Below are 20912 nucleotides of genomic sequence, written 5' to 3'. Positions count from 1 at the left end.
CAATTTGCAAATTGCCTAAATTACAATATTAGGAACAGCAATAAGAATGCAAGGGGTGATGAATGGTGTCCTGATTTAGAATTTATCTATGCTGAATGGTTGGAGCTCCGCGAAGATTGAACTCAGACTTCTGTGACTTTCTGTGGCACTGGTCTGGTGACCTCAGATTAAGTATACTCCTGCAATAAAGAAAAATTCTAAAGGAAGGACCCATCATCCGTGGTTCACTAGAGTGAGGGGAAAGTGTGAAACTCACCTACCCCTCGCACCTCCAAGGGGATCTCTCACTCAGCCACGTCGTGGGTTGGCCACCTGTCACAAGGCCCTCTTCCCCAACCTCCCCCAATACCCACGGAGCCCCCCCAAGTCTCCTATCCTCCTCACAGCCCCGCTCCCACTCTGATTCCACGCATGCCACTCCTCAACCATCTGAACTGGCTGGACACCCTCCTATAATCTCTCCCCACCCGTCTCTCCGCAGGACAGGATCGACCATAACCGGCGAGAGAGGACACAGCCACCCGGGGTCACGCAGAAGCTCCGCACCCTCACCCCACAAGAGGAAAGACCTCTTGAGCTGGTCAGGCTGGACCAGGACCACCCGCACCTGTGAGAATGGCCGAGTGGGGACAGTGAGCAAAAGTGAGGGCCCTAATGATACACAGTCAATCCTTAAACCTCAAACCTCACGTGAATAAACATCTTGTATCATTTATCCCCCGTGATGTACTAATGTCATTGACCTTCCCTTGCTGGGTAAGCAGACGAGCAGCCCGAACCACCCTTGTGCCCCCTGGGAATCACTGACCCAAACGGCTCAGAGGGGGATTTCTCGGACATCATTCGATCGCCATTGAAGAGGAGTTACAGCTGTCACCCACACACTGCAACAGTCAAGATACTCACACCTCGGTGGGATTAACAGACAGGCTTCTGGATCACCTCACAGCTGAAATTGCACAGCAGGCAGATGCAGGGATCTGGCATTCAGAGAGATGCCGGAGCCCAGGTCACTGCTGAGTCCCTGGCGGATGTTGTACCCCTGGATCTGGTTGCCCCTGTGCTGATGGAACTGCAAAGGCAGAGTTGTGAGAATCAGGAAGAGATGACAGCATCTCTCCTCGGACTGTAAGGCCGGCTGGAGGAGTTCCATCACCTTATATCCAAGGATATGGTGCCATCACTCCAATGGAATGAGGCCAACACGGCAAGGGTGGCAACCGCAGTGGGGACTTTGGTGCAGGACGTGCACTCCATGGCAGGGAATGTCCGCTCCATAGTTCAACTCATGACCTCCGTGGCTGAGGACATGAGTTCTGTGGGACAGAGCTTCAACTGCAGGATGCAGGCACTGGGGAGAATTGATGAGCGGCAGTAGCAGAGGACAGCAGGGCTTCTGGATCTCACTCCAGCTACCCCCCCCCCCCAATCCCATGGAGGAGCACAGGGGCCCCTAGGCACCTGAAGCAACACACCTCCAGCCCAGCACACTATGAGGGGTAGAACTGCAACACCCGTGCTGCCCAAAAGTAGGCCCGACCCTCAAATTCCAGGTTTTCCAAGGGACGCCCGCCAAGGGCATCTCAGGCAATACGATGTGGAAGGCTGCCTCAATCTCAGTGGTGGATCTGGGATACACCTAGAAATAGTGGGAGGATTAGGAAGAGTAAGAAACAATCGGCCCCTCGTGGGCACATTGAACATAGGCACTAGTTAAGATAGGGTACCGCTGTAACATAGCATCTGTAAATAAACATCACGTTGATCACCAGAAGATCCCCCACCCTGTCAGGTGATGGTACCATGCTCCACAAACCCCCACGCACACTCAGCACTTTATCCCTGTGCAGTGTGAGAGTGGCAGCTCTGTGTCTCTCCCACCTCCCACATTGATGACTCAGTGAAGATGTGCTCAACCCCTTCCCCTCCCCCTGCTCACCTCCGTCGATGCAGCCATTCTTCTCCAGCGATGAGGCCGTGGAATGACATGTACAGGGAGGCTGACCCATCTCGGATGTAAGTTGGAGAAAATCACTAGCACCCCTGGCCTTGAGGGGGGGTCACTGTAGCAGATGAGAGCTCATCCAGCGTCCCAAGACTCCATGATAAGCCTGTCCATTGGCTGGAGGCATCAGCTCCCTGTCAGGCAGGAGTCAGACATAACGCTGAGGATGAGAGGAGCATCGCTCGGTCCTCAAGGCAAGACATCATCATTCTCCCACAGAGAATGGCCGGCACCATGATTATGATGAGACTACAGTTCCCACAAAGATAGATCGCCTCACTCTCTAGTCCAACAGTACATCCTGCTGGACGGTGCAGCTCATCTGAAAAGTATAGGTCCCATTAATTGTCCGGGTATAAAAATTGAAATCGTAGAAGAACAACTTAAAAGGGAAAAAAAACAAGGGACAGACAGGGATTAACAGGAGGATCCTTACAGCGGTAGTGTACAGAAGTTGGATCCGGGTGACAAAGAGTGTCCCGAACCCAAATACCCGGAGAGTTCTGACTGAGTATTCATGTTCCACCATGTCTTCTCCTGGTTGTGAGAAGGTTCCGGACCAGGTGGATGTTATCGTGTATGGTCCGGCCTTGGACCGTGTAGGACTGGTCAGGTTAAATCATGTGCTCTAGCACGGTGCCAAGTCAGGAACACTTTGCCCTGGTGAAGATTTTGTAATCTGCACTGAGGATGGAGACCACATACTAGTTTCTAAGCAGGCAGAGCTGCCCCATCATGGGCAGCTGGGCTGTAAAGACCCTATGCTGCAAAAGGGGCACCTTCCCGGTCGCGATACTTCCACCCAGGACGTCATCCCAGAATGCCCTGAAGAACTCCACAGTCAGCCCGTGCAAACTCCGTCCCAGAGCCGGGATCGAACCTGGGACCTCGGCGCCGCAGTGCTAACCCACTGCGCCACCGTGCTGCCCTAGGGACCCCCGACGAGTTGCTGGTCCCTCAGCTCGCCCTTCTTATTTTCATAAACTCCTCCACCTGGATTTCTGCATTTTTTTACCAACCCCCTCGCAGACTCCTGTTGGAAGACACAGACATGAATCTTGCCCACCTCCCACCATAGCTTCAAGGAGGGAAAGCCAGCTAGCGGAGCGTAAACGTTTACAAAGTGAAGGACCGCACCTCCCTCGCAGACCGTTCGGTGCAGCAATCGGTGTGGCACAGGCTTCTTGACCCCCAAGATCTCCAGCTGAAAACACGGGGCCAACAAGATTGCTACCCTGCCAGAATGGGATGCCAGGTGACTCATGTAGATCCCTCCCCCCATCGCCCCCCTCACAGCTCCAAGAGTCATGTGGCTTCATCTGCCAGAGCAGTGTGGGTTTCTTGCAGGAAGCACACCACATACTTCCTGTCCCGAAGGACCAAGAAGTTCTGGAACCTGTGTAGTGCTTCTCTGCTGCCGTTGATGTTGAGGATGGCTATGGTCACCTTCCTGTCAGAAATATAACATTACCTTCATCATTCAGTGCTTGGAAGGAGCAGGGTAACGTGTTCCCCTTCACTCCCTCAGGAGGCCGGCGAGGAAGCCATTCAGCCACTGCTGCTCATTCCAGCCGATGTCCAGTGCCCCTTTACGTAGGCGTGGGCAGACCGGACAAGCAGCCCCGGCTCAGACCAGCGGTCGAGGGCTCGCTGGACTCTGTCCCAGTGACCGCAGCTAGTTTTACAGAAGACCCGGAGTTCCCTGTGGGGTTGAAGGGAGACTCAGTGGGGGGCTTGAGGGAGTTCACTGCCTCACTGTAGCTGGACTCTAATTCGTCCCCAGTGCTCACCATCGGGCAGCTGTCCTCCGGCAAATGCCACCTGGATCCGAGTCCTCCACCATAGTGAGTGCGGCAGACAGCGCGAACCCAGCAACCAGCCCTGACTCTGCCCCGATCCCATCCCGATGATCGATGACGGACGGGGTCCTCTCGGAGTTCTGGGTCAAAGGGAGGGGATGGCTTAGACCCCCTCTGTACACCAGACACCAGGTCACCCGATGCGCCGGGAAAGAGTTCCGGAACCAGAATGGAGGTACCCGGCGTTGAAGATTGAGCAGAGTAGGGAGGGGTTCTCCTTGCCACCACCTTCCAGTGACCCAGGAGTCAAGATGCTGCCCCAGCCACCTGGCATACTATAAATTAATGCCTCCGGGGTCAAAGCTGCTCCGGGAGGAACAAGGCCTTGGGGGTCCCGTCCACATTGGAGCCCAAGGTGCCCCGAGCTGCGACAGCTCATGTTCTCTTTTATTTTAATTTTTTTATTTTATTATTCTTCCGGGATAGGGCGTAACAGGACGCCAGTCTCTCTTCATCATGGCTGGTTAGTATATATTGCACCATGAGATGTGGCGTGTTTGTCCCCTTAAAGGAGTGGCACTTCTTTCGGGGGAGCGCCTGCACCAGGGAAACATCCATCTCGAGTGCCTCCCCGGACTACGTTCCCCCCACCCCTCATGTTCCATCCTCCGGGTCTGGATAGGGTCAGTATGAGCGCCGGCTCAGGGTCACGCATCCCATCGCCCAGGGACAGGTGCAGTGACGGCGCCGGGCCCAACACATGACGTTGAGGCACCGACGGTTTTCACAGCGTGATGCCAAACCTGGTTGTTTGTGTTCATCTGAGCCTATGGTCGGAGTTGTTCGTTTGGGGCTTGTGCCCCGCCCCCCCCCCCCCCCCCCCCCGCCCCCCATTCCCGGCACCTTCTTTTGTGCTTTCTGGCCACCCGGACACTCACCTCTCCCCACTGGCAGCTGAGGTGTCAGTTGCCAGCACCGTGGCCTCTCCTTGTGGGGAGGCAGTTGGAGTGTTGGGAGGGTGGGGAGGGGGCAGTGGCTGCACTGGAGGTGGGCAGTGCTGACAGACATGCGCCATCTCCCCTGCAGGCGGGGCACCACATGTCATCAGTCAACCAGAAGACACGATAGGAACTCCCCTCAGAGGGGACTTCAAAGCACCCCTTTAAAACCTCCTCCTTGGCCAGCTGTAGAAGCCAGCTATTTTCTAACACACCTGATAGGTAAAATAGGTAAAAATAATTGGTAAAAGATAGCTATTTAGCATTAAGCCCCAAGTCTTTTAAATACCCATTTTAAAACTCACTCATAACCTCAGGTCATTTCAAAACATATATTCAGCATAATTCATTTCAAAACATAGCTTCAACAGAACACAGAAACAGCATAATTCATTATAGATTAAAACAGCATTCTTATTCAGCTAACAAATACATTTGCAAGATAATATGACACTAAGCAGTCCAAGGACAGGGCAGCTCCATGTCAACAGCATAGCAACGGTACAGTAACCTAAAGGAGCCATTGTCCTCACAGTCAAGTCAGCAAGAATCCAGTTCCAGCCGCTTGTGATAACGGCACCAAATCGCATTCCAGAACACATATAAGAATACATTTATGAAACATTTCAAGTTAATGTTGCACATTAAAGACAGACAGCTAACTGTCAAATCAAACTTATTTGATTCTAACCCAAACCAATTAGGATTCCATAGGGGTGTGGTTAGATGGCTAAAGACAGATATGATTTAGTATAATCGTGTTAGATCGTATGGCCATTTTTATCCGGATCATTCTATATTCTTTGATCTAAGCTATTCGCTGTCTCTATCTTTCATACTTTCACTTTCTAACTCTAACTCTCGAAGTAAATGCAAGCTGTTTTGCTGGAAGCAAGAAAATCATTTCTGTATTATTTGAAAGTTATATTGTCTACAAGATTGCTTCTCTTGAGTCCGTTTGCTAGCTGGACTTATTAGAGAATAAGATTTAAATGATTCTCAATTGTAATCAATAGAGACAAATAAAACAATTCTTATTTGCACCTGAGAAGTGCTGACTCAAATTTCTACTGAGTTTTAGTGTTCGCAAGTGCCACTAAATCCGCATGGTAGACCTCTACACCAGTGGACAAAGACCTCTGGTGATGGACATTCACTGGATTTCATTGGATTCCCCATGAGCTGTGTTAGATGCGGTGTCATACAGAATGGTGTCAAACGAGACAAGTTAAATTGCATTGGATGATCTCGGCTGAGGGTCATCCTAACCCTAACTCTAACCAAACCCGAGCCCAAGCCTTAACAAACCCTAGCCTTAAACCAAACCTAATCTTAACAATAACCATAAACCAAACCCTCACACTGACAATAACCTGAACAATACTCCTAATGTTAACCTGTAGCTGGCCCAAATGCTACGTAACCCTAAAGCTGAGTCCAAACACATGTCTCAGTTTACAGTTGAGCTACTATAGAGGCCAGGACTAGAATAATGCCAGTGGTACAAAAACATAAATAAAAAATGTTCTGAAGAGTAATTTTCAACTCAAAAAGTTAACTCCATTTCTCTCTCCAAAGATGCTGCCAGATCTGCTGAATATTTCCAGCACTTCCTGATTTTATCTTAGATTTCCAGTCCACAGTATTTTGCTATTAATCACGGAATAGGTTCGGTGAGCAGCCTGAACTTGGAGTGCCAATGGAAATGTGCACAAACGTGAGTAGATTTTGGTTTCTACTTTCTGGAATCCACAACAACAACTTGCACAAAATGTTTTTCACATCATGAAAGATCTAAGCTGCTTAGTTCTGCTTGGAGCAAAACTTTTCTTCCAAATTTTCCTTTAACATCTTTGGGATGAGACATGAAACCATGAATCCGAATTTCCTCACAGGTAGATGGAAAAGATCCCATAGCACTATTCTGAAGATCAGGGGAATTATCCTCAGTGCCCTGGTCAATATTACCCCTAAAAGCAAACAAACTACCGGCCATTATCATATTGCTGTTTATGGGAGCTTTCTGTGCACAAATTGATTGCTGTTTTACTCAAAATCACTACAACAGTGATGGTATTTCATAAGTACTTCATTGGCTGTTACACACTTTCAACCATTCTCAGGTTGTAAATGGTTGGATATAATTTTAAGTCTTTATTCTTAACCCAGTGGAACTGAAACCGCTTTGTGGCGTCTGGAAATAGGTCATTCCAATGAGAATGAATTGTGACATGGATCTGTCCCTGTGGCTACCTTAATCCCTGCTCCTCTGTCTCTCTCTTCATTTCTGCCCGTGTCTGTCACTCAATTTGTCCATTTGTCTCAGTTTGATAGAGGTCAAAATCATTAGGGGTCCGGACATAGAGATAAATTGTTCCTATTGATCAGAGAATGAGGAACCAGAGGACATTGACTTACGTTAATTGACAAAAGGTGTAACAGTGACAGAAGGAGAAATGTTTTCACGTAGTGAGTGGTTTGGATCTGGATTGGACTGCCCGAGTGTGTGTTGGAGGCAGATTCAATTGTGACTTTCAAAAGAGAATTGAATCATTATCCGAACACAAACAATTTGCAGGGCTGTATAGAAAAGGAAGGGGAGTGGGACTGGGTGAATTGCTCTTACAGAGAGCCAGCAGACCCAACAAGCTGAATGGCCTTCTTCTTCTGCTGTAACCATTATGTCTTTCTTTTCTGTCTCTCCAAGTCTGCCTCTATCCATAAGTCAGCACCACATGAGGGAACACTGGCAAACTTACTGGTGCACGGCATATCCAGTGGGTCGGTGTCAGTCCGAAAGTATCGATTCCTGCAGACACAGTTAGTGGCACCTTCCGATGTGGTCCTGCTGTTGAACGGACAGCTCAAACAGGAATCCTCCCCTTGGTTTGGTTTAAATGATCCTGACGGACAACCTGTAAAATAAAGAGGAATATGAAAGCTGAGCTGAGAGTGGGAATGGATGGGGAATGAGTTTGGGCTGGAGGGCCTTCATGTCCCCTCTCTGCAAGGCTACGACTGCAGCTTTTACAATATTACATTTCTTAGGTGTCCAAAAATGACCGAGGAAAGGAAATCAAACAAATGTGGGATGAAGGGCGGCACGGCGGCGGAGTGATTAGCACTGCTGCCTCACGGCGCCGAGGACCCGGGTTCAATCCCGGCTCCGGGTCACTGTCTGTGTGGAGTTTGCACATTCTCCCCGTGTCTGTGGGTCTCACCCCCACAACCCAAAAATGTGCGGGATAGGTGGATTGGCCACGCTAAATTCTCCCTTAATGGGAAAAATAAAAAACAAAACAAATGCAGGATTGAATAGAACTGATTGAGATGTAATGAAACAAAAGATGTCACACAGAGTGGAGCGGAGAACACCAACAAATCAATTTGTCAACAAATATGTTTAACAAGAATGTACTTGAAATCAAAATCAGGGCAACTCAAAATCAAAAAATCAATTTACAATGTGAACGAACATGAAATAATAGCATCCCCTTTGGAATAATTCATTGGAACTGAGTGATGGGAGTCAGTTTTAAATGCTTTGTCTGTGGAACTGATTTGATTTTTTTTCAAATGTTGTCATTCAAAGATACAAACTGGCTCAGATTTCCATTACTGCTTCATGGCAATTCATCTTTGGTGAATCATTCAAATTAAATTCGTATCATGTTTGCTATCTAAATTGGCTACATATAAAATAAAAACAGAATATGCTGAAAAAACGCAGCAGGTCTGGCTGTATTTGTGGAGCGAGGAACAGAGTTAACAGTTCCAGTCCATAAGGCTCTTCTTGAAATAAATATATAATAACATTGACTTTTCTGGCAAGTGTGGGCAGCACGGTAGCATTGTGGTTAGCACAGTTGCTTCACAGCTCCAGGGTCCCAGGTTCGATTCCCGGCTTGGGTCACTGTCTGTGCAGAGTCTGCACGTTCTCCCCGTGTGTGCATGGGTTTCCTCTGGGTGCTCCGGTTTCCTCCCACAGTCCAAAGATGTGTGGGTTAGGTGGATTGGCCATGCTAAATTGTCCTTAGTGTCCAAAATTGCCCTTGGTATTGGGTGGGATTACTGGGTAATGGGGATAGGGTGGAGGCGTGGGCTTGGGTGGGATGCTCTTTCAAAGAGCCAGTGCAGACTCGATGGGCCGAATGGCCTCCTTCAGCACTGTAAATTCTATGATTCTATGATTCCAAACCTAATGGAGTTCTTCCCTTCATTCATGGCTTATAGTGATGCGCAATCATTGCCAGGTATGGCTGGAACTGAGGGATCAAAATTGGGTCTTGTTGTCATCTTCCAAGACTACAACTATTCAAGGATCATCCCAGAATGTAAAGATAACCTCCAGTTTCTTCTTTCCTCTGTAAACCATCTTCAACCCCTACCCCCCCGTCCTCACCTCAAACAACAAGTACAGAAAGTTCATGGACTTCTTTATCACTATGATTGAGACCATCTGACCAGCGTCCTCTGTCAGTCCTATCCCTTCTGCTGGCTTACCTGGACAACCTTCCTCTAACATCTCCCCTGCCCTGGCCTGGAACTTACATCTTTCTCTAATTTCTCTCCTAACTCCCTTCATGCCCTCATCAAGCTCATCTTATCCTATTTCCACTGATTTGCTAACGAGCCAAAATCCCTTCCAAGCCTCTGTTACATTTCTCTTCTCTTTAATCTAAAGTCGTGCCAACAGAATCCTTTGCCACTGTCCAGACTTTAACCTCGAGATGCAGGGTCAGCAGAACTGGATACTAGTGCAGATACAAACATTCTCCCACTTTGCACACTGAAATGTCTGTATCCACAAAAGAGGCAAGTGATAATTCGGCAAAGCAATGACAAATTCAGCACTTACAATCGCTCAGAGATTCCATTCTGAGGATCCATTACAGTCAAGTGTCACTACAGCAACTTACCCTGGTTACCCTGGCTAATTGATATAGTGAACCCCAAGGGTCCAGTGAGCCCAGGCCTACACGCTTGCAAAGACGTGTCGTTATGGCATCATCAGGACAATGATGTGGAGCACAGACCACAATTTGCTTAACTGAAGAAGATGGCCTAACTCTGCTACACAGATCATCATTCAACAGCCTACATGAAACTGTTTGAACTGTGGAAGTAATGCAGAATTACTATTCATTAGACAAAAAAGGACAACCCTTTCCCACTCATTATTCATCAGTACTCTCAGGAGTATGTCTCGCCTTGATCGAAAAAGAAGGTAAGATGAAAGATGCCCATGACCAGCATGCGGGTAACAAACTAACCAACCTGAATATTGGACAGAAAGTTTGAGTTCATCGCCATGTGATGGAGCATGGAATCCAGCAGAAATCAGCAATATGCTCAAAACCAAGATCGTATCAGGTACGAACTCCAAGTGACAATGCAATGGGTCAGATGACAAACCAGATCGCTACCGCAACCAAAAATACGGAGTGGGCTTATGAAATGAAATGAAAATCGCTTATTGTCACAAGTAGGCTTCAAATGAAGTTACTGTGAAAAGCCCCTAGTCGCCACATTCCGGCACCTGTTCGGGGAGGCTGGTATGGGAATTGAACCCGCGCTGCTGGTCTGCTTTCAAAGCCAGCGATTTAGCCCTGTGCTAAACCAGCCCCCGTATTGGGAACAGAGGATGGTCTAAGAGAGAATGCAAAGAAAGGAGCCCTAACTAGCACTCTGAAAATGTACAGCAGGATCCCAGCAAGGATCACGGGAACTGAAGCTGTAATGAATAAACAAACCACTGATATAGTTCAAAGTCATGTAAACTTATTAGTCTGACTTAAATACATCCAGACGCAATGGCCGGGATTCTCCGTCCAGCAATGCCGAGATCGTGAAACACAATTGGGCAGGGAATCATGCATGAGCTGAAAATTGGCTGGCGCTGGGCATCCAAAGGAACGCCATGCTCCAGTGCCTCAACAGTGGGGTGAATGCATTCTCCACCGCACGTCAGCGTGGCAGTGAAAATTGTACAGTCAAAGCTGTTGGTATATTATTGTTGGTATTCTCCGGGCCTCTCGCGATGCTCCACCTCCGCCAGGAGGAATTACTGATGGCGAGGTTCACTTGTGGTATTTAAAATCGGGAAAGAGGAGCCATGGCTGCTGAGGGAGAGAGCGGAGGTGGGACACGTCCGCAGAGGCGCTACTGTGTGTTGCGATCCTGCCGCTGTCTGGGCTGGCTGGTGGGGCATCTGCCAGGGCCGGGATGAGTAGCTGGTGGTGACCAGGGGATGGGCCGTGCGGTTGGGGTGTTCCCCCGAGATCGAGAGTCTAGGCACGGACCGCCATTGTCGCGGCCTGCAAGGCAGCCACCTTGGTGCGCAACCCTCTGACCGCCCACCAATGGGTGACATTGACCGTATGGGTGTGTCATGTATCCCCCTCCCCCTGTCACCCACAACCGGGAGCCACCCTGCTGGCACGGCATCACGCGGCCCACTCAAGGGAGATACCCACAGTAGATCCTACAGGAGGGCACCTGACGGGGGCCACAAAGCATGCCACTGGCATGGGTAGCGCCAGCCACCGGTACCCCTGCCGGCAGGGATGGGTGCCGGGGCCAGAGGCCCTCGCGGTGCCAGGCACCTATGGGGCCAGGGGTGTGGTGCGGAGGGCAGGGTGTCTGAGGGAATGGTTGGGACTGGGTGAGGGGATGGGAGAGGAGTGTGCGTCCCAATCTCTTCTTGCACTGAGGAGTTGCGGCGAGCGGGGCTCCTCAGTGATGGAAAGGGGACTATGTGCGGCCTTGGCCATGCTTTCCTCGCCGAGGCCCCATATCTAACCGGAGCCACATTAGATAGTGTCGTGTTTCTCGGTGCTGCGAGCACCGGGAAACATGTGGCTAAACACGCTCGCTATGGGACTCTGTTCCCAGTTGGTTAGATCAGGCCCTTTCTCTATATTGTGTTTCTTAATTGGAATTGGTGACAGGTGCAGATGGTAAGTTCAAGTTTTTCCTTTTATTTAAGAACTGTTTAACTGTTAATTGTGAAGCTATTTCTTTGATGTTAATGTGGTTAATTCTGTGTTTAAATTGAAGTTTGTTTGAGCATAAAAGATACCTATTGGTAAGAGTCATCACTCCTGGGGTGAAGTATCGTTTCCTCACAGTTTTACAAATTGAAATAAAAAGTTTGGAGTTCTCGCCCGGTATCTGGACAAACATTGGGGCCTGCTCCGGTATTGCGACATCACTCACTTTGTCCAGCTTCCTGAACTCTTTAATCATTTAATCTCTTCTGCTTTGCACCGGCCTTCCCTTTGGAGTTTTGTTTGTCCCCCTTGCTCCCTTTGATTCCAATATACTAACTTTTCCCATTTCTTCTTTTTTTAAATAAATTTAGAGTACCCAATTCACTTTTTCCAATTAAGGGGCAATTTAGCGTGTTCAATCCACCGACCTTGCACATCTTTTGGGCTGTGGGGGCAAAACCCACGCAAACACGGGGAGAATGTGCAAACTCCACACGGACAGTGACCCAGAGCTGGTATCGAACCTGGGACCTCGGCGCCACGAGACTGCAGGGCTACCACTGCGTCTCCGTGCTGCCACACTTTTCCCATTTCTGATAAAGAGTCATCAATCTGAAACACAAACTCTTTTTTCCAGAGACTCTGTCTGATTGCTGAGTATTTCCAGAATTTCCTGTTTCTTTTTCATGTTTTCCAGCATCTGCAGAATTTACTTTTTCGAACGGAGAGGATTGGTTAACTAACAGGAATCAGAGTCTGGATAAATGGGTCATTTTCAGGTTGGCAAACTGCTCACCACAAAGCTGCCCTCCTCTGATTGGGCTGGCCGTGCTGGAGCTTAGACGAATGACAGATGATCTTTGTGAAACGAACAAGAGATCCTGAGGAGGCTTGACAGAGCGGACGGGTAAAGGATGTTTGCCCTGGTGGGTACCCTAGCATCTTTTATGGTTGATAAAAAGCAGTCTAGCAGAGTCCTCCACTTCGCTTTCAAGGATATCTGAAAGAACATATGGCTCATCTTTTTTAAAGATATTCCTTCCTAGTTAATTTGACCTTATAATGGTAACCTTTATTAGACTCAGCTCTCCAATTGGCACAGCACTGTAAACTCTTCACACACACTGCTGTCTGAATAGCAGAATCAAACTTTAAGAAACCGAAGTGTGAGCAAATGCCTTCATAACAGCCCACTTAGCATTGTGTCCCATGTGTCACTGGGTGATTGAAGCCAGAAGGAGAGCGCAGCTGTCAATGTGCCCCCAACAAATGTCATCAAATACCTGAGGGGCAATCTATAATGGGCCCTCTTTTTACTGATCCACTGGTAGGCCTGGCCCCAACATCGTGTGGAACACAGAATGGAGATTAGAGGCTTAGCATTGGTCTCGAGTTCACAGCAATTGAAGATTTACATGCTGTCATAGAGTGTTCAGAATTTATTTTCTGCACAAATCTTTGGAAATTATAAAAGAGAAGAAGGGCAACACTCTGAATTTCTACTTCACAAGGCAGCAAATCAGTCAACAACTCGAGGTCGGATTGACAATTGAGCCGGTGATTACCATTGAGCAGGATGTTCTCCCTATTCTGCAGCAGGCACATTGAGAAAGCTCAGTACAGGAAGGCGTTAAGGTTAATTTAATATTTATCTGAGCTCTATTCTGGAACTGCACATAGTTCACAGGAGCTCACAATGTGGAATTATACAGAATCCTCAGGAGCTGTCGGGTCCGGTTGAATGGAAAATCTTCGAAGTGTCATTTTGGGCGCAAATTTGGGAGTGTTTCCCAACGGCCACTTTGGCGAGATAACGGCTCGTATTTAACAGCACTTAGTGCCAAAAGTGAGTCTCCACGAGAATCTCGCCTTTACTGGCTGTCTTGCCATCTGATTCACTGGACTCGTGCCTCAGCATCTCGCTGCTAACAACGGGGAGCTGCTTTTAAACGCTCCCTTGCCACTCATTCCCAGTCAACACACAAGAAGGATTGCAGCGGTTCAAGAAGGCAACTCACCACCAACTACTGAAGGGCAAGTAGGGATGGGCAATAAATGCTGGCTGAACCAGCGACCCCCACATCCCAGAAATGAATGTTTAAAATGAATGGCAGCGCGTAGACCTGCTCTTCGCTTTGGGACAGGCTTCTTGACGCTGTGAATGAGAGGCGGGGCATCCTGTACCCCCGAGAGGGTGGGAGGGTCACCACTGCTAGCAGTGTTGGCCTCGATATCACGCATTGTCGCCATCATCTCCTGCGTCCATAGACGTTGGGACTCCTCCAATCAGCTGTGCGCTCGCTGGGTTGTCAGTGGCACCCCCTCCTGAATCCTTATGCCATGCACTAGCATCTGCATCAGCTCTGGAATAACTTTGTCCAGAGGCTCGGCATCTGACTGGGACTCAGGGGCATTGGTGACCAACGCATCAACTATCTCACCAGACACATCTTTTTAGTCCTTAGGATGAAATCCATCAGGACTCGGGCACTTGTCAGCCCGCAGCTCCAACAATTTACTCAGTACCACTTATCAGGGGCGGGATTTTCCGCAATTGGCGCGATGTCCGCCGACCAGCGCCACAAACGGCGCGAATCAGTCCGGCATCGTGCCGCCCCAAAGGTGCGGAATTCTCCGCATCTGAGGGGCCGAGCCCTCACCTTGAGGGGCTAGGACCGCGCCGGACTGATTTCTGCCCCGCCAGCTGGCGGGAAAGGCCTTTGGTGCCCCGCCAGCTGGCGCGGAAATGACTTTGCCGGGCGGCGCTTGCGCGGGAGCGTCAGCGGCCGCTCACGGCATCCCCGCGCATGCGCAGTGGAGGGGGTCTCTTCCGCCTCCGCCATAGTGGAGACCATGGCGAAGGCGGAAGGAAAAGAGTGCCCCCACGTCACAGGCCCGCCCGCGGATCGGTGGGCCCCGATCGTGGGCCAGGTTACCGTGGGGGCACCCCCCGGGGCCAGATAGCCCCGTGCCCCCCCCAGGACCCCGGAGCCCGCCCGCGCCGCCTTGTCCCGCCGGTAAGCGAGCTGGTTTGATTCTCGCCGGCGGGACAGGCATTCCAGCAGCGGGACTTCGGCCCATCGCGTGCCGGAGAATCGCCGGGGGGGGTGGGGCCGCCAACCGGCGCGGCGCGATTCCCACCCCCGCCGAATATCCGGTGCCGGAGAATTCGTCCCGGGCAATGCCCAATTTGTTAACCCATTTCTCTTTTAAATATAGATAAAAACTGTCATTATCTGTTTATATATTTCTGATAGCTTTCTCTCATATTCTAATTTTTCCCTCCTTGTTAAACCTTTTAGTCAACCTTTGCTGTTCCTTATGTTGTGTCTAATCTTCTGACCTGCCAACATGCAGGCACAATATGCTTTTTCTTTACATTTCAAAGAACAAAGAACAAAGAAATGTACAGCACAGGAACAGGCCCTTCGGCCCTCCAAGCCCGTGCCGACCATACTGCCCGACTAAACTACAATCTTCTACACTTCCTGGGTCCGTATCCTTCTATTCCCATCCTATTCATATATTTGTCAAGATGCCCCTTAAATGTCCCTATCGTCCCTGCCTCCACTACCTCCTCCGGTAGTGAGTTCCAGGCACCCACTACCCTCTGCGTAAAAAACTTGCCTCGTACATCTACTCTAAACTTTGCCCCTCTCACCTTAAACCTATGCCCCCTAGTAATTGACCCCTCTACCCTGGGGAAAAGCCTCTGACTATCCACTCTGTCTATGCCCCTCATTTGAAACTATCTTTAATCTTTCTAGTTAACCACAGATGGTTTGTCCGTCCCTTGGACTTGCCCTTACTCATTGGAATGTATCCATTGTGTACATTCTGAAATATCTCCTTAAATGTTTGCCACCATATCTCTATTGACCATTCTCTTAACCTACACTGCCAATTTACTTTCAATAACTCTGCTTTCATTAGCTCAAAATTACCTCTATTTAAGATTAAAAACAGTCTCAGACCCACTGCCCTCTGTCTCAAAGTGAATGCAATATTCAATAATGCTATTGTTACTACTGCATTGGGGCACCGTCACACTGAGATCATTAATTAATCCCATCTCATTGCACAATACCAGGTCTAATATAGTCGCCTCTCTGATTGGCTCCATATTATGCTGTTCTGAGCAACAATCCCCAAAACATTCAACTAATTCCTCATTTCGGCTAGCTTGCCCTTCTGATTTTTCCAGTCTATTTGTAGATTAAAATCTCCCATTATCGCTACAGTTTTCTGACAAACTCCAATATTTCTACCTTTACGCTCCACCCTCACACGTGGCCACTGTTAGGGGGCCTGTGCACATCTCCCACAATTACTTCTTGCACTTATCATTTCTCATTGCTACCCAAACCATTTCCACGCCCTGGTTTCCTGAAATTAGGTCATCCCTCTCTATTGTGTTAATACCATCACTAATGAACAGACCGACTGCTCCACGCCTTCTTCACTTCCTGTCCTTCCTAAATATCCTGCACCCTTCAATATTCAGGTCCCAATCCATGTCTTCATAATGGCTTTCAGATGATATATATTTCTATGATCGCTCTCAGTTCATCAGTTTTGTTTGTGGGGAGGCAGTGGAGTAGTGATATTGTCACTGGGCTACTTAACCAGACAACCCAGAGTACTGCTCTGGGGACCCAGGTTCAAATCCCCCCACTGCAGGTGGTGAAATTTGAATTGAATAAAAATCTGGAATTAAAAGTCTAATGATGACCATGAAACCATTGCCGATTGTCATAAAAACCCAGGCATATGCCATGCTTGCCTTCATTGGCCGGGGCAAGTCATGTTGCATTGGCAGCATTGCCTTCATTCGCAGCTGTATAGAACCTTAATTAGGCCACACTTGGAGTATAGTGTTCAATTCTGGTCGCCACACTACCAGAAGGATGTGGAGGCTTTAGAGAGGGTGCAGAAGAGATTTACCAGGATGTTGCCTGGTATGGGGGGCATTAGCTATGAGGAGCGGTTGAATAAACTCGGTTTGTTCTCACTGGAACGCCGGAGGTTGAGGGGCGACCTGAAAGAGGTCTACAAAATTATGAGGGGCATTGACAGAGTGGATGGTCAGAGACTTTTTGTCAATTACTAGGGGGCATAGGTTTAAGGTGCGAGGGGCAAGGTTTAGAGGAGATGTACGAGGCAAGTTTTTTACACAAAGGTTAGTGGGTGCCTGGAACTTGCTACCGGAGGAGGGACGATAGTGACCTTTAAGGGGCATCTTGACAAATACATAAGTAGGATGTGAATCGAGGGATACGGACCGCGGAAGTGTAGAAGATTTTAGTTTAGACGGGCAGCATGGTCGGCGCAGGCTTGGAGGGCCGAAGGGCCTGTTCCTGGCTGTACTTTTCTTTGTTCTTTGTTGTTCTTTGTACCGCAAGCCCAAGATAGCCTCACGATGCTCCACTTCTCCAGCTTCCACCCGAAACACATGAAAGAAGTCATCCCCTATGGACAAGTCCTCCGTATACACAGGATCTGCTCAGATGAGGAGGAACATAACACATCTACAGGCACTGAAAGATGCTTTTGTACGAACAGGATATGGTGCTCGACTCATCAATCGATAATTCCAATGCGCCACAGCAAAAAATCGCACCGATCTCCTCAGAAGACAAACACGGGACACAACCGACAGAATACCCTTCATCGTCCAGTACTTTCCCGGAGCGGAGAAACTACGACATCTTCTTCACAGCCTTCAACACGTCATCAATGAAGACAAACATCTTGCCAAGGCACCCCCACACCCCCACTTCAAACAACCCCGCAACCACAGACAGTTGTTTGCCGCAAACTACCCAGTCTCCAGGAGAACAGCGACCATGACACGACACAACCCTGCCATGGCAATCTCTGCAAGACGTGCCAGATCATCGACATGGGTACCACCATTACATGTGAGAACACCACCCACCAGGTACGCGGTACATACTCGTGCGACTCAGCCAACGTTGTCTACCTCATACGCTGCAGGAAAGGATGTCCCGAAGCTGCTACATTGGCGAAACCATGCAGACGCTGCGACAACGGATGAATGGACATCGCTCGCCAATCGCCAGGCAGGAATGTTCCCTTCCAGTTGGGGAACACTTAAGCAGTCAAGGGCATTCAGCCTCTGATCTTCGGCAGACTTCAAGATGCGCGACAACGCAGAATCGTCGGGCAGAAACTTATAGCCAAGTTCCGCACGCATGAGTACGGCCTCAACCAGGACCTTGGATTCATGTCGCATTACATTCACCACCCACCATCTGGCCTGGGCTTGCGAAATCCTACCAACTGTCCTGGCTTGAAATAATTCACACCTCTTTAACCTGTGATTATCCCTCTCTCCAATCGCTCAGTCTGGACCTGTAAAGACTTAATTACCTGCAAAGACTCACATTCAAAGTATCGTCTTGCATCATTGACTTTGTCTATATATATGTTTCTGGAACACACCTCTTCATTCACCTGAGGAAGGAGCTGCACTCTGAAAGCTAGTGATTCGAAACAGACCTGTTGGACTTTAACCCAGACTTGTAAGACTTCTTACTATAATTAATAAAACCAACAACTCCCAATGGGTTCTGCCATTGCCAGTACTTCAGAATACTGACAATACTTACAATGCTGAAAAAACTTAACAGTTTCTAATAATCCCATTTCCTCATTTACCTCCTGCTGCTGCACCAAAGGGAAAAGCACATACTGGGGCCTGAGAAAGAGTAAAAAGCAAATAACACCTCCTCCGCCTGCCCTTCACTGAACTCCGCACTCACCACTATTTACCAAGTCCGGTAAACCTTACCGAAAGCACCTCTTTCCCCCAGTGCACCGAGTCCCACTTTGAACCAAATTTCCAAATGTACTCGTGCAGTCTCTGTCTCACTCAGGCAGAATCTCCCTCACTGACTGAAAGTAATCCGAGATTGCTGCATTTGAACTTCCTCCCGAGCTCCTGCAAATCTGACCATAGGACCCGAATACCTGTCCTCCCTTTGTCACTGGCACCGACGTGTTCCACACCTTAAGGCTCACACCCTTCCCCATGCAGAAAGTCCTGCACCCTCTCCCTGGTATCCTTCACTCAGGCACCAGGGAGGCAACACAATGTGTAGAACTCACGCCGATGATTACGGAATTGCTGCCTGTTCCCCTGACTATGGAATCTCCGATATCGACTGAATCTCTATTGCTGTTTCCTCTTGAGAAGTCCCCTGCCCATTGGTGTCATTGTTTGGATGCGCTCCTTCAGGATTCTGCCAGTCTGAGTAATCTTCACTCCCTGTTGAGGGGGACACAGGGCGGACCTTTCCATCTGTTCATGCCGGCAGGATTGTTCTGTCCCGCTGACGGCGCACTGCTGCCTCAGCTTTCCTGGGGGCAAGGGGGGCATTCAATGGGAAACCCCATTGACAACAGCGGGACCAGAAGATCTCACCACCAGCTAATGGCAAACCATGGCGAAACTCCCGGCGAGTTGCGGGAAAATCCCACCCGTGGTGTCTTTGGTCAGAAACAGACTGATGAAATTCAGCTCAGCAGCACTCGTCTGTTTTCAGACTTATCCAGAGAGATAGAGAGGAGAGGTACAGCTTTCTGCAGCATTCAATTCATTTCTTCAGAATTTATAAGGCTATTGGGCTTTTATTAGCTATTTTAAGGTTATTAAACCACCATTTCTTACAACAGAAAACCCAACCGATTAGACTTAATTAAAAAAATTAGTTCCACAGCTATTATTATCAGGTTGAGGTTGGATATAATTTGCTGCCACTAATGCCCCTCAGTATCTCATGTTTGGCTACTTTTGTGTTGCTAGATCTGTTTTGACCTGTTCCATTTGACACAATGGGAGTTCCACATAACACAATGGACAGCACCTTCAGTGTGAATTATGTGGCGGTGACTCCTATAAACACAGTCATGAACGAATGCGAGTGAGTGAAGAAATTCCTCCTTATCTATGCTTTTGGTGGGAGCCCTCTTATTTTTAAACAGTGCCCCTGATCTAGATGACTCCACAAGAGGAAACATCCTGTCAAGTCGCCTCAGAATCTGATAAGTTTCAGTAAGATTGATGCGCAATCAATTACACTGAAGACAAAGTGATTTCATAACTGAACTCTTCCCCAGCAGCTTCGATACAGAAAGTGAAGGCTGCTGGGACTGCACCGTTTCTTATACTCCGCCTCTCAGGGCGGAGTTACGTACAACAGCCAATGGTAGACTCCTGGGTCTAACCAATGGTCATCAGCCTCTTAGGTACCGCAGTACCTGGTACTAACACATTCACCCCCTGTTAAAAAAGAGCCCAGCGGGGTGGTGGCCAGCGTTAATAGTCGCCTTTAGCATGGTATGACCAGGTATGGAGGTACCGTGATGTCGAGGATATTTACAAAGTGTTCACAGTGCAGCAATCAGTCGATCGGGTGGCCTGGTCGTCCTTCTGGAGCATCTGGGTTTCGGCGGTGATTCTGATGGGGGTCCGGGCGGGTGCGACTCCGGGAGCGTGGTTTCGGCCTCCCTGGCAGCTTCGTCACTCCTAGGTGGCGCTGTGGGGGCAAAAGGTTGACACGGGTGGGGGGGCGCCTGTAGGGGGCGTCGGTGGGTGGTCGGGCCTAGGCAGGAGTGGAGGGAGTACTGACCATCCAGTGAGGTGCTGTGGGGCAGGTGGGGGTGGGGCAATGGTTCGGGTGCGCGTGGGGTTCCGGCGGGCGCCAGGTCCCGAAGGGAGAATGTGTCTTGCCGGCCGTCAGGGAACGCTACGTAGGCGTACTTGGGGTTAGCGTGCAGCAGGTGGACCCTCTCGACCAACGGGTCCGACTTGTGCGCCCGCACGTGCTTCCTAAGCAGGATGGGTCCGGGTGTCGCTAGCCAGGTTGGGAGCGAGGTCCCGGAGGAGGACTTCCTGGGGAAAACAAGGAGATGTTCATGAGGTGTCTGATTTGTGGTTGTACAGAGCAGCCTTGGTGTGGAGGGCCATCGGGAGGACTTCTTGCCAGTGGGAAACTGGGAGATTCCTGGATCGTAGGGCTAGTAGAACGGTCTTCCAGACCGTTCCATTCTCCCTCTCTACCTGCCCGTTTCCCCGGGGGTTGTAACTCGTCGT

The 20912-nt window shown here is 49.2% G+C and overlaps 1 protein-coding gene across 2 annotated transcripts in view; it reads right to left on the bottom strand.

Annotated features, from left to right (window-relative positions):
• The window catches only part of LOC140392858 (ephrin type-B receptor 2), a 1067684-nt gene that overhangs the window by 291817 nt on the left and 754955 nt on the right, over nt 1-20912 (bottom strand). For both annotated transcript variants that reach the window (XM_072478598.1, XM_072478599.1), the window contains exon 4: nt 7562-7717. In XM_072478598.1, coding sequence (XP_072334699.1) covers nt 7562-7717 — 156 coding nt within the window. The remainder of the gene's footprint in view (nt 1-7561; nt 7718-20912) is intronic.

The sequence above is a fragment of the Scyliorhinus torazame genome, chromosome 16 (genome assembly GCF_047496885.1).
Source record: "Scyliorhinus torazame isolate Kashiwa2021f chromosome 16, sScyTor2.1, whole genome shotgun sequence".
Lineage (NCBI taxonomy): Eukaryota > Metazoa > Chordata > Chondrichthyes > Carcharhiniformes > Scyliorhinidae > Scyliorhinus > Scyliorhinus torazame.
The sequence above is the reverse complement of the archived record's forward strand: the minus strand, read 5'-3'. Positions and strand labels throughout refer to the sequence as shown.